Genomic DNA, 13,953 nt, shown 5'->3' on the forward strand with positions numbered 1-13,953 from the left:
GGTCTGATTTATATGAAATATGCATCAAACCTTTTCTGGGTGAAAGACCACGAAATACACCTGAGTGAGATCCATGCACTCGTCTGCCATTAATTACCTGTACAATACATTAGATTATTCAACACTTCATTTTAAAAACAGCTCAAGCCACCACAGATGAAAGATTCAGAGGTAACTTCGCAGGTGCCCATTGCAGCCACAAGTAACCATTGCAATCACTACGCCCAAAGTTTGGTCTCTTGGCAAGTGAGAGCTGAGGTGGAATTGACAAAGTGCCCAAGATTCGAGGCTGGGCCGTGCCCCCAGCAAACAGATGGAAAATCCCATCCCAGGGCCGCACTCGGTGAGGGGAAAGGGGCACACTCGTGCTCGGAACGTTCCCGCCGGGCGGCGCGGGCCGGGCGGGCAGAGCACCCGGCGCACCGCCGCTTCCGGCTTCCGCACGGCCGCCCGAGCCAGGTGGGAGCGGGAATGGGAACGGGAACGGGAATGGGGGGCGGGCCAGGGGCGCTGAAGGGGTGGCAGTGCCTCAGGGGGGCCGGGTTAGAGGCGCTGAAGGTCCCGGTTCCGGGCTCTTGCAAGCGAAGCGGTGTCCGGCTCCGCCGTAGCCCGGTGCCGGGAAAGGCGGAGCGCGGCGTTACGGGTTGGCAGCGGGACGGGCCCGCTCTGGGGGCCAAGTGCGGAAGATGTGGGAAAGCGCTGAAAGGCGAGCACGGCAGTGTGTGCCTGCACACGGCAGGAGCAGCCCCGCTGTCTGCCGGCGCCTCGCCACACGGGCTGGGAGCGGGTCTCGGCCGGCTCCCGGCGGGACGGGGCGCCGGTGCTGGGCGGGGAATGGGGCAGGGAATGGGGCACCTGAGGAAAGCCCCGCACACCTGGGCGCTGACAGCACAGCAGCCCCCGGCGCTGCGGGCCCGCAGGGCAGTTTTTAGCCACCTTGCTTCCAAAAGATGGAGTAAGTCATAGGCATCACAGTGCCTGGAAAATGATTTTTGCGTTATTAGGGCGTTCGGTTCATGATCTTTTTAAGTATGAACTACTGTCAATGCAGCTTTTTAAATTTTTGATTGTAATTTTTGTACGAGTGGCGAAACAGATTTTGAACACGCGTGGAGTGGAAGCTGCTTGATGGTCAAGCACAAGAAACCTTGAAATCCAAAAGCCTCCTGTGGGTGTTGGTATCTGTGGCCTGACAGGGGTAGCCCCAGAGCTCCCGCCCACAGTGGGACAGCTCCTTCCAGCTGTTCCTGTCTGTGACACAGGATGGGCAGTGCGCACCAGGTAATGAGGCCCTGTCCTGCTCAGCACAGAAGATCCAGGAACCTGCTGGTGCAGTCAGGAGTGGCTTTGGGACCTCACCAAGGACAAGAAGCAGTGACTTCAGCAGAACTCAGATACTGGGCATTGTTAATGCACCTCACATAGCACAACCACCAGTTAAAGTCCACCAGCTGGACTTTGGAGCTGTGGTGGGAAATCTGCCCATGGTTGCCTTAGCAAATAATGCAACAGGAGGTGAAAATCTACAGAATGGAAGCTGGGGACCCAGTACTCACATACCATGTTTTAGGGGCTTTCCTTTGAACTGTTCACCTCATTCCTGCACAGCCTCCTGATATCTGAGCTCTGCCTCCTTGTGCCACAGCATCAGCCCTGGAGCTGCAGAGCCACATTCACATCCACAGCTGCTGCTGTGACCCAGGCACAGCATTTCAGTCCTGAGCAGGAAACTTCAAATGGAGAAACAACCCTTGTGCAGAATGCTCCTCCCTATGCAGGAGCTCTTGTGCTCTCTAGGGCAGCACAGCTGTACCCTCTGGGGCTGAGGGGGGAGCCAGGCATGGACCTACAACCTCTTATTTTAGGTCCTCCAGGTGCACTGTTCTCTCCCACACATCCCTCAGGGGTGTGGACTGCAGACAGAACCCACTGGAGCTTTCCTGCCCGAGCATTTGGTAACAGTGTACCAAATGTGGAGGTAGAACTCTCTGCATAGGTATTTGAATACTAATTAGTGGTTTCAAAAGAGGTGATAGATATTCTGATTTGAAAGGAATTGAAGGTAGACAGGGTTTATGCTGTCATAATTTCTGGAATCATGACATTATTAAGCTCTAATCCTTAAAAATTACAAAGACAATGAATTTCTTTAAAAATCTGAGCCCAGGATGAAGACAACAAACAACTTAAATGAAAGTTCAGAGGGAAGGAGTGATATGACTATTGATCTATAGGATGGTGTTTAAAAGCATGGATTCACTGCACAGCTTTACTAAAGGGACCTGACATTGCAGTTCTGTTGTTACTTAGCTCAGTGCAACTTTCTGAAAACTGCCATCTAAAATTTCTCGTAATCTGTGTCCTCATGAGGCACTGGGGCAGTGCTTCTCATGAAAACAGTTTGTCATTTTTCTACTTTCCATTATGAGGGAATGTGAGGAAGTCAAGGTATAAATACTAACCATTAGATTCTATTGTTAAATCAGCATTTGAGTGGTTTGAAAATTAGTGTGGAGCCTGATATTGGACTCCCAGTGTCAGAAATGCCACACTCTAGAATAATGACAGTTGCTAGCAGGCAGCACAGCAATATAATTTTGACTACAAAATATGACACTAATACAATTTAAACATGGTGCAAAATGCTACAGGGTAAGAAAACTGATTTATGTGTGCTATCAAAAGCAAATTTTAGTATCTGGTCAGGACAATATATTCCTGTGTTCAGGAAAGTTAGGATTCTTTGGTTTATAAGACCTTTTGAATGAAGATACTGATTTTTCTTCCAAGTTGAAGCTGCTAGAATTTACTGCCTGTTGATGCTGCAACTGTCCTTACAGATGCTTATTAAACAGGCAAGGCAAACCAAAACCAGAGGTCCATCAGAAAGAAACCTACAGATAGCAATGGTTTCATTTTTTTTTAAGGCAAAACACTCCAAAGATAGTTAAACACAAAGTTCAAGACAGCAAAGTTTTCCAGATCACAAGATTCTTTATGGTTCATCACATGGCTCTTCCTCATGGATTGTCCCCTTAATCTATATTTCAAAAGAAACTTTCAGACAAGGAAATGAATGAAGCACAGTTAATGCAGGAACCATAAGATCCAGGTTTAGTGCTGGATGTGTCATGTATGTCCCTGTACTTACATACGTGGTTTTGTGTGCATTCATTCCATTCCTGTTTTTCCCCCCACAGACAGTGAAAGATGCCTAAGAAAAAGACTGGCGCTCGTAAGAAAGCCGAGAACCGTCGGGAGCGGGAGAAGCAGATAAGGGCTTCCCGAGCCAACATAGACTTGGCCAAACATCCTTGTAATGCTTCAATGGTAAATTAACCTCAAGAATTCTGTGCTAAAATACCTAATGTTCGATTATGTAAATGAATACCTTGACTGCATTAATTCCACTACAATGCCATTCTTCCTTTTGCCCTTCCTTTATATTTAAGATTATCTTTGCACAAAACAGAATATTGATTAAAAGGTTTGGTGCCTAATTGAACTCCCTGTGGAGATCTGTAAGTTTTATATGTTTTACCTAGAATGAAAATAATTACCAGTGTTTTATTTCTTCTCTTTAGGAATGTGATAAGTGCCAAAGGTAAGAATTTTTACCCTTTTATAACCAGTAGTTTAATATTTGTTTCAGACATTTTACAGGTATTTTTTTAATGCTTTCTTTTAAAGCTTAACACTTTCTTTTTGTTTTTTTCTCCTCCATGTGCCTAGACGACAGAAGAATAGAGCTTTTTGCTACTTCTGTAACTCTGTTCAGAAATTGCCCATTTGTGCACAATGTGGTGAGTAGAAATAATGAATGAAAACAAGCAGTCCTCAGTCCTGTTTCTGGTATTAAACTCTCAGTACCTCTGTTACAGTAGCTTTATCCTAAAGTCCCTCTGTGATGTGGAGCAGGTTCTTTTGAATCTGCTGTGAATATCCTCCTTGAGAAGTGATCTTCTTTGATCAGTATGTATGCCTCTAGCCCCCAAAGTTTTGCAAGCCTGGATCATGGCTTGTCTTCTTTGGAAAAATTTGTCTCTCTTTCTTTTAGGTTTGAGAAGTCTGACTGTTTCTGTAGATTGACCATGTGGAGTGTTGTTTCCTAACAACAGCAAAACTAAAAATGCCCTGACTGCTAGCAAGGCACCAATAAATACTGCTTTTTTAGGGATTATATAATTTCTGATCAATCCAATATCAATTAAAGCAACAATATATCATTCACCTTGCATGGGGTTGTAATCTAACATGCAGCTCTTGTTATTTATGTGGACTTGAGGGCTGATGCTTTGAAATTAGTGAGAGAACTGCTCTGAATCAGGCTAAAATGCCCTTTGGTTTTAAACAGCTGCTTGCTTGCAGGAGATGTTGATACTCATTTCATACTGAGGTGGATTTTGTTGTTCCACTGTTTCAACACTTCATTGCAGATTTCCAATTTGTCATTAAGCAATTTGGCTGTTTTGGAGTTTGACTCTCAGAGCTGCTGACATGCAGCTTTCAGTGCCTTTGTTGTGACCCACAGATACTGAGCATTTCTGGAAGCCAGGCTGCTAGTGTGCAGTGGCAGTGTGTCACCCTTCATAAGTCTCCTTTCTGTCACCATGCAGGGAAGTACTAAAAACGTGCTCTCTATCTTATGGCTCATATCTGTGTGTTGCATTTATCTTAATCTGGAGTATGTTCCTAGAGGAAGAACATTCCTATCAACAACCATACTACACTGAGACCCAGGGTTTTCCAAAAAAAGACCATTAGAGCTGTTTGATACATATTCAAGCATTGAGGGCTATAAACCAGCAGCATCTTAGAGGAGGCAGGGAGGGATAGGAGCAGGGTAGCTCTGTTCCAGAGCTCCCCACCCAGTAATGCCCCCACCCCCTCTCACCGCCCAGCCCAGCTTTACTTTTATGGTGGGACAGAACTAGCAGTGGTTTCAAATAGAACTCTTTAAGGTTTCATTGCTGGACTTTGGCCTTAGTTGTGTTCTTTGTTTTGACATTTAAAGTTTTTGCCAGTGCCTCAAAACACAGAGCAAGACCAACACATTGTCCTGTTACCTCAGTGCAGAGGCAAGAGATTTGACTGAAAACAGACAATAATTAATTTAACCTAAGAGACCTGTGAAGGTGGGTTGCAGAATGCAGCAATAATGCAAACATCTTTGCATTATTTTTACGTAGATTTATGGCTAAGCACAGGCATTTAGTTGGAGTACTGTTCTTACATAAACATGCATTCTACTCTTTTTAAAATTTTATTTTTACATAGGTTTCTTATGGTTCCTTGTGTTTTTATTTTGAACAGGAAAAACAAAATGCATGATGAAGTCTTCAGACTGTGTTATAAAACATGCTGGCGTGTACAGTACTGGACTAGCTATGGTGGTATGTGTACAAAATTACAGCCTTTTTTTGCACTATGAGGATATTCTGTGCAAAACTTCCTGGAAAGATGATGAAACAGATTTATGGAATGATGGCATCTATCATGCCAAGTTTGGTTTTTCCTTGCTTTTCTGTAACAAACTGATTTTTCCCTTATACTGAAACCTACAAATTTTTCATTTTTAGTTTCAGCTCCTGCAAACTCCAGCACATATCCTGCATGCTAATGGATCTGTGCTGGTGGCAGGCCCCAAGCACATGCATGAAGAGCACTGGACCCTTGCATGTCCCATAGATAATTCCCAGCCTTCATTAAAATGTAGCATTAAAATGTCTGCAAACCTGCAGACTTTTGTCGCTGTTGTCTTAGTACTGCAGAGATCATCAGGATCACAGAGAGGAACCTGTTCCATTAGAGAGGAATATTAATGAACAAACCCCCTCTTTTGGGCTCTTAATTAGAAATAATCATAGCTTCAGGCCTTCGAAGTTTTGTTCTTAGAAGGACAAGTTAGTGTCTGCGTTCTGGAAGCAAGGTGAGACCCGTCACAGCCTCTGGAGTAAATGAGTCCATTTAAACCTCTGTCCTGTTGCTGCCTGTAGCTGGCTGTCAGCTGTTCTCAGAAACACAGCCAGCCTTTACATGCTAGCTTTCCTGAACTCATCCCATGCATTCACTGATGCAAGGGTGAATGCATCAACAGCTAAATTTGGATTCATCATTGTTTTCTTAGCTTTGTGTGCATGTAATGCACACAATAATTAGTTACCTATGGGCTGAAAAGGCTTCTTAAATGCTACAGTTATGGATAGCTGATGTGGAGATCTTATAATTTAATCAAAATAAGAGTTAAAGAGTCAAACTTACTTCAAATGAGTTACTGGATCTTTGCTCTCTGCAGAGCTTGTGCTCTAATATAGCAGAGTTTAAAATCCAAATTAATGATTTCAGCTGTAAGAGTCCAGAGGCATTTTTCAGGTCTTCTTTGAGATTTCATTTTTGTCAGAACATTGTTATAGTTTATGGATCCCAGGTTTCAACTGGAGGACACAATTTACCATGTGCAAAAGGTGTGATAAGAAATATAAAAACCAGAATTGAGATAGATAACCAATTATTTTGCATCATGCTTAATCCTGCAGAAATGAAAAACAGACATGAACTGTGGAGCAGTTTGGTCAGAACACGGGTTTGGTTCAATACCCTCACTCATCCAAAGGGAGCCCATGGAGAGAATGGATACTAGGATACATTGAGGGAGATGGGATAGGCCTCTCTGTTGGTATTGCAGAAGTGCTGAGTGATCTCTTGCTGTGGTTGCAGGGTGCAATCTGTGATTTCTGTGAGGCCTGGGTGTGTCACGGGAGGAAGTGTCTCAGCACCCACGCGTGTATGTGCCCGCTGGCAGATGCAGAATGTGTCGAGTGTGAAAGAAGTGTCTGGGACCACGGTAAGTTGTTCACATTTAAAAATAAGAAAATATAAATTACATTTCTTTCCTTGCACTGCTTAAGTTAGTGCACTTATATTCTCAACATAGCCTTTTTAGTCTTTGCCGATTAATCCTTGCAGTATGTTTGTTCAAAGCAAAGATCATCCCAGTTTTAAAAATAGTCATTATACAGAGGGGAAAGTAAATGACCTGCTCAAGAACATAAAATGCTCAATTCAAGGATGATTATGTAATCTAAATTATAATGGTTCTATTAGCATAATTAAGCACTGCATCAAATTGCCAACACAGTTTTCTGCCATTCTTACTCCATTCTTCTGCCCTAGCACAGGTATTTGGATTCCCAGTTGCTTAGGAAACCATACTGGTCTCCATTTGATTAATCCTTTGAAGTGTTTATTTCAAGTGTGTATCACAACTGAGCAGAGAAGACTGGATGAAAGTGTGATCTGATTTAAGAAAAATAGTTAATGCTACAGTGAAAATGAAGAAAAGTACTAGAATTAATACTTGCTTTATAGTTATGTTGTCTTATACTGTAGGATAGGAGGTACTTTTCATTGTAAAAATGGATGGCAGTGTCTAATTTAGGACCTTGAAGCATTTGTGACACTAGGGACAACTAGTCTTCATTCAAAACTACTGCCTAAATTGTTTGCAGAGCAAGACTTGATGCCTGTGCCCATTGTTGATTATTTTGCCTTGATAAATCTTTCAGGAGGCAGAATATTTGCCTGCTCTTTTTGCCATGATTTCCTCTGTGAGGATGATCAGTTTGAACATCAAGCCAGCTGCCAAGTTCTGGAAGCAGAGACATTTAAATGTAAGTTAGTTATTCATAGTCCCTTTCACCACAGCCAAGCAACTCTCTACTTGCTTCCTGTGTGCTCCAGAATACTCTCCATCACCTTTCCCGAGTAGATTTTTTTTAGAAACTAAAACTGGTATTTGTAAGAGGACGCGATGGCCATGCCTGACTTTGCTCACACATTACTCATCTCTGGCTGAAACAGGAAATCTTCAAAGGAAGTTGAAAAAAAAAAAAACCCAAAAAACAATAAAACAAAACAAGCCAAGACTATACGTACTTGAAATAACTAAATTTTTCTAGCAGTATTTCTTGCCTAGCCACCATTAAATAAGATTTGGTTCATCATAGGACAAGCATTTGTTTGTCCTTCCCAAAACTTCTATGCATTTATTTTGACTATTACAACATTTTCAATTCTTATTATAGAAATTCAAGGTGCTCTTTATCATAAGGCTCTTTTCCTTTGAACTGACTAATCTCTTGTCCTAATTGATTTCTCCTGGTCCAGAATATTTGTGATTTCAATGTTTTTAGACATCTCTTATCTCCTTTTCATCTCCCATACTTTTGTTTCCAGGCAGCTATTTTTTAAGCCTTGCTTAGCTTCCCTTGATGCATTCTGTCAGAATTTCTTCCTGTGTAGCAATATTGAGGCAGCAACAGCTGTTCCACAAGAATGTTTTTTCAATGATTGTTAGAAGCTCTCAATTCATGGATGTGGTATCACACCCTGAATAGAGAGAGAGTTTTTTTGAGGGCTTTCACTGTGTTTGGTGTTTTGTGGCGCAGAGCAGACTTGGTAGAGACAAGATTTTTGTCAGTGAGGTAGCAAGATTATAAAACTTGTACTTTTGCAGAATACATGAACTTCAAATGTGGTCATGTAATTGTAGTGTAAATCCATTTTAGTTGTGAAAAAGGTACTGTTACTTTCCATTACTATCTGAGAGAGGTTTTTTGAAGTGCAAATACTCAAAAAATGATGAATATATATGCATCAGCATTTCCAGTTCCATCTTTAAACACATGTCAGAGCTCTAAATCCAACATCTGTCCTGCTCATGTGGAGAACTCGTGATATTTATTACTTCAGATTCAAAAGTTGCTGTCACAGGGGTTAGACAAGGAGGAAAGAAATGAGTACTTGCACAGAAGCTGGTAGAGTATGTGTTACTGCTTCACCAAACTTCGTGTTGCTGCCAATTCCTGAATGTTTGCCTTTACTGTACTCCCTCTAGTGGAATAATAACAATTGGAAGCTCAAGACAAGTTATATTTTGGGCACTGATTCTGCTCTTTACAGTTTGTGTGCCAGCTCCAGTTCTTTAACACAGAGAGACTCTCTCATGAAGTTCTGTGCAGTCAAGTACGTTTGCAGAGGATATGATAGAAAATAGAGAATGTAGCAACTTTTCTAGGTCTGGAAATTTGCAAGCTTTTAAGTGTTCTTATATCTCTAGCACTCCTTCTTTTGAATGTTGTGAGAATAAGAAAAGCAAGATGAAACCTTAACACCAAATTGGTTCTGAAACTTCAGGTTTTAAAAGTTTGGAAGCTCAAGAAATAGTTAAGCATTTTTCCTCTTGAATTTTTTTGTCATTTTTTGTGTCAAAATGAGGTTTAGAGTTAAAAAAAATTAGTAAAATGGTACTGTGGGGTGAAATGACTGATTCATGTTGCTAGAGTTCAGTTGTGTCAGGGAATTAAAAATAAATGCCTCAGTTATGTTATTGCATACTTTTACAAGGTTTTAAAAACATGACAGGTCTGCAGTTTCCGAGCACTGAATTTGTCATACTGCTTTCCTCCAACAGGTGTCTCGTGTAACAGGCTGGGCCAGCATTCCTGCCTACGTTGTAAGGTAAGGAATAAAAGCAGTTGGGAGGGGCTGATTTTAGGCTCCTTCTCCTTGGCCTCCAAGGCTGGTATCAGGCCTTGCCATGTCTTACTCTCCATGACTAAAAGGAAATTCATACTTTCGTATTAGTTTCTGTAGCCTGGGGTCAGACCTGCAGGGGACTAAAGGTGGTTTATCTGTGCTTGCCTGTTAAACACAAGACAGTGTGAGGTGATCTTTGCCCAGCCCTCTTAGTTTAAGTTGGGCCTGCAGCATGTTGGGGCTTAAAAAAACACCAAGACAACAAAACAAATCCTTGGTTGTGAACAGAATGCAAGGCTTTGCAAAATGCTTTGATCCAGCATGGAATTACAATTTAAAAAGTTGTTCTTCTAAACAGCCAGGTGATTATCTGACCAGATATCACTGCATCCAAAGGAATAATCTCCACAGCTAATCCAGTTTTCCATGTGAACAGGCTGATTTGTTGACATTGGGCTTATGGTTTTACACGCTCAGAAGTAATTCTGTGTAAAAATTCCACCTGCTTCATCATCAGCATTGCCCAGATTTCTGCAGGTGCTGGTTCATTGCCTGCTCTTTCTCTTCTTACCCTCCATATGGTTTCCCTGCACTTTCCCATGGCATTGATGACCTATTCCAAATAGTTCCTTTTTCCAGGCATTTTCACTGCACCCTGCTGCTCAGTGTGTGAACTTCCCATCTCTAATTCTTGCTTTCAGGCCCCTGCATTGTTTTGTTCTGGCATACATCTCATGATGTTTATTTAAGCTTGTCAACACAAACCCAAGTTTGCCAGGCTCCTTGTGGGCAGCACTGCAATCCAGCCCTGGAGTATGTTACTTTCTTGCTTGTTTATTGGCACTTTTATCCAGCCTCTTCCCCAGAACTCATGGAACCACATTGATCAGACGTGATGTCCACTGCAAGAGAGACCTCATTAAATTTGAATCCCAGCCCAGAAAACCCTGCTGCTGTTAGACACATTTGTGCTTGCTTCTTGCTGAAGAATGTGCTTCTATGATTCAAACATTTGGCTTTTGTATTCTCCCTTCAATACACAGGCTTGTTTTTGTGACGATCATGTGCGGAGTAAGGTTTTCAAGCAGGAAAAAGGGAAAAAGCCTCCTTGCCCTAAATGTGGCCATGAAACTCAGCAGACAAAGGATCTGAGCATGTCAAGTAAGCCAGTTTCTCTAGCTAACAAGCCATACAAGTGCCATTAATAACTAATTTCTGCCTAGGAGCACTTAGTAAAGTCTGGTTACTTTCAATTGTTTTTGCACAGTTTTGCTTCATTTTTTTTTTGAGAAAAACTTTGTGTTTCTGAGTTCTGGAATCAAGCAGTCTTATTCTTAACCACTAATTGATTCCAAAAAAGTGAAATCTTTAGTTTGAGATTTTAGTTGTGTAAAAAAAGAAAAATAATTGCCATTTGAACTACTCTTCAAGTAACGAAAAAAAAAGAGAGAAATGAAATATTGGATTGGTGGGAATATGATGATTTTCCTTTGCCTGCAGCACGCTCTTTGAAGTTTGGCCGACAGACTGGAGGGGAAGATGCAGATGGAGCTTCTGGTTATGATGCCTACTGGAAAAACCTTTCCTCCAGCAAGTCTGGGGATGCAGGGGACCGTGAGGATGAATATGACGAGTATGAAGCAGAAGATGATGATGAAGATGACAATGATGAGCGAGGGAAGGATTCAGATTCTGAGGCCACAGATGTATTCAGCAATTTGAATTTAGGAAGGACCTATGCTAGTGGGTATGCACATTATGAGGAATCAGAAGATTAAGCTTAGTATGCTGGCAAGCTAAAAACATTTGGAAGGAGCCAAGCAATGCTTCATTGAGTTGTGTACATGCCAGTAGGATAGCTCTAGCAGGTACTTACATATCAGAGTTAGAGTAAAGAACATGGGACTTCTGCAGTAACTCCAAGGGACGTTTTTCCTGTAGGTGAACTGATGTTGGGTTTGGGACTGGGGGAGAAAATCAGGATATTTTTATTCTCCTAAAAAACAGAATGGTTTTGTCCTTGAGTTACTGAGTACAATGGTTCAATGCCATTTTCTCCTATCAACACCGGAATGTGGGAGAGGTAGAACTTGCTTCCATTTGCCCATCAGAAATTAAGTTATTTTTTACAATAATTTTGTTAACTGATTTCGTACATTATAGCAGCGGTGGGTTGGTGACTGCATTTTTTTTTGGTCTGCACAATAAAAGTCAACTGCATTCTCTAATGAACTGTCATAAATATTGATCTCCCTTGAATAGCTGAAAAGCAGGTTGTATACAAAGTGTAAATTGACACTGAAATTGCTTCCTTGTTTATGTCAGTATGGCAGATCAATGTAGTTCTCTGTGTATTTGCACATCACCTTCTCAGTATTTTTATCATTAGATATTAATTGGTAGGGCTATATATAGTCACTATAAGAACACCTCAGATAAAACTTTTCTGGAAATAAAATGTTGGTATCCTCTCTGCCTCAAAAATCTGTCAGGCAGTTTCCCATTAGATGAAAAGGAAACTGGTTTCTTCTGTACCTGGCCTTCAAATCTTTCACTTGCATATGATTAAAAAAAATAAAAAATCAGATGGGCAACAACACCGTGTATGAACTGAGAAGGTGAGAAAACATGGGAGGTTCAAAATGCTGGGTCCAAATACTGTTCTGTGCAAACCTGCCAATACAAGGCAAATGAGCAGCACTTCTGAGCTGAGAAGGTGACACCTGCAGAACTGTTTGCAGTGGTTCTGATTTTAAAGTGAACATGTTAATTACCCAGCTACAGATCTAAGTGATGGCATTTATTTTCCCTCTGTAGGGGAATGTTTTACAGCAGACAGATCATGATACAAGGGCAGCCACCTCAAGTGTTGCTCTGGCTTTCTAAATGCCAAGCTTTAATGCAAGAGAGCCCTTTTTATTATCTGTCAAATACCTGAACTGATTATATCATTACCTGCTTTTGTGGTGTTTCTCTACTCCTTCTTAACAGCTAAAGGGCATGTGTTGGCAGAGCATACCCTATTGAGAATCATTTTATAATGATGTTAGGATTGCCAAATGAACATTTCCTAGTAAAACAGGACTGGAAAACCTGGTCATGATACTTCCCTCCTAAACACATCTACCAAATGCATCAAAGACAAGAGCTGGGATCCATCCAGGACAAAAACAAACTGCCAAAGAGCACAACTGGGTTATGGCAGCAGAGGGAGAAACTCTGTAGGAGAAAGGGGCACAATTGGCCAGTGCGTGCCTTTAGAACTGGAGAGGAAATAAGTTAATGCACTGTCCGAAAGCCAAATCCCCTTCAAGCATTGAGGCATCCAATATCATGTGCAAAGGTCTGTCTTAAATTATGTACCTGAGAGATGCCTTGATTAGTCTTTTGCATAACCAAACTTGAATTGGTGGGAGCAGGACACCTGCCAGTTCAACACTGGTAATTTTTTTGTGAAATTGGCACGTGTGAGAGAATTTCTGCTCAGCTTCATGTGGTCCAAAAGCTTCCACATTGGGTCCATCTGTGGCTGGTCAATTCCAGCAACAGTGCCAATTTTTAAATCTTGGCTGATGTTTCAAATGCAAAACACTTATATATCAGTACCATTCCTATACAGAACTGAAGAAAGTATGTGTTTCTGCATATATGTAAAATTATGGCTGCTTGTGTGTCATTTATTAGTACTACTTAACCACACAAAACCCCTCTTTAAAGTTCTTGGCTCTTGAACTAGGTGTTTCCCCTCTGAAATATGCTGCTGTCAGTGGCTGTGCCAAAGGCTGCTGACATAACAGAATTAATCATCATAATCAGGGTAAAGAATTATTCATTTTCTCATTGAAGTGCCCTTGCACTGATCCTTGCTAGATCAATACTCCAGAGCTAATGTCTGCTCCTATGGCACATTGGAAGTGAGGGTCACAGCAGTGTCTGCAGCAGATGCTCGAGGTACCTGCTGTAATTTAGCAAGGTCATTACTCAGTGGGCATTTATTTGCTTTTCTTTTGTGCTGCTGTTCAGACCACTGAAAATGCCTGTACTGTGAGCCTGCCTGAAAATTGGGATCAGGAATTAGCCCTGCAGTGCCTGGCCTTCCAGGGGTCAAAACAGGCAAGTTTAAGCTGCTTTAAAGTAATCTGGTGGATTCAGGCTGGAACAGACAAACGTCAATCTGTGGCAGCACCGGCTGGATAGGATGTGATGTGCTTTCCCTGCTTATTCAGTACAGCTAAAATCAGGTGCTTTGTTTGGGATAAGCCCCCAGAGCTTGCGTTCAGAGAAAAAAATCATAATTTTGGTTATCTCAAGGTAAATGGCAGGAATAAGATGAAACAGAAAATGAATATGTTTTCTGACTTAACTGATAAACAGGTCAGGGACAAAATCTTATTGGTACCTATTTTTCTTCATTGC

At 41.7% G+C, this 13,953-nt stretch overlaps 1 protein-coding gene across 1 annotated transcript; it reads left to right on the plus strand.

The window, feature by feature from the left end:
* The first annotated feature begins 398 nt into the window (after positions 1–398).
* ZNF330 (zinc finger protein 330) lies at positions 399–11,769 on the plus strand. The gene is made up of 10 exons (XM_083862326.1): positions 399–459; positions 3,201–3,330; positions 3,585–3,604; positions 3,733–3,803; positions 5,314–5,393; positions 6,718–6,844; positions 7,566–7,670; positions 9,473–9,519; positions 10,581–10,698; positions 11,038–11,769. The coding sequence occupies exons 2-10, from the start codon at positions 3,211–3,213 to the stop codon at positions 11,313–11,315; spliced, it is 966 nt and encodes a 321-aa protein (XP_083718452.1). The 5' UTR covers positions 399–459; positions 3,201–3,210; the 3' UTR covers positions 11,316–11,769.
* Positions 11,770–13,953: the final 2,184 nt, after the last annotated feature.

Source organism: Zosterops lateralis, assembly GCF_965231275.1.
Source record: "Zosterops lateralis genome assembly, chromosome: 5".
NCBI classification, from domain to species: domain Eukaryota; kingdom Metazoa; phylum Chordata; class Aves; order Passeriformes; family Zosteropidae; genus Zosterops; species Zosterops lateralis.

Excerpts from the sequence above, each read along its gene's own strand:
- ZNF330 (XM_083862326.1), top strand. The coding sequence starts at position 3,211 with ATGCCTAAGAAAAAGACTGGCGCTCGTAAGAAAGCCGAGAACCGTCGG. Across the intron at positions 5,394-6,717 it reads GTACTGGACTAGCTATGGTG|GGTGCAATCTGTGATTTCTG; the intron begins GTATGTGTACAA and ends CTGTGGTTGCAG. Across the intron at positions 7,671-9,472 it reads GGAAGCAGAGACATTTAAAT|GTGTCTCGTGTAACAGGCTG; the intron begins GTAAGTTAGTTA and ends TTCCTCCAACAG.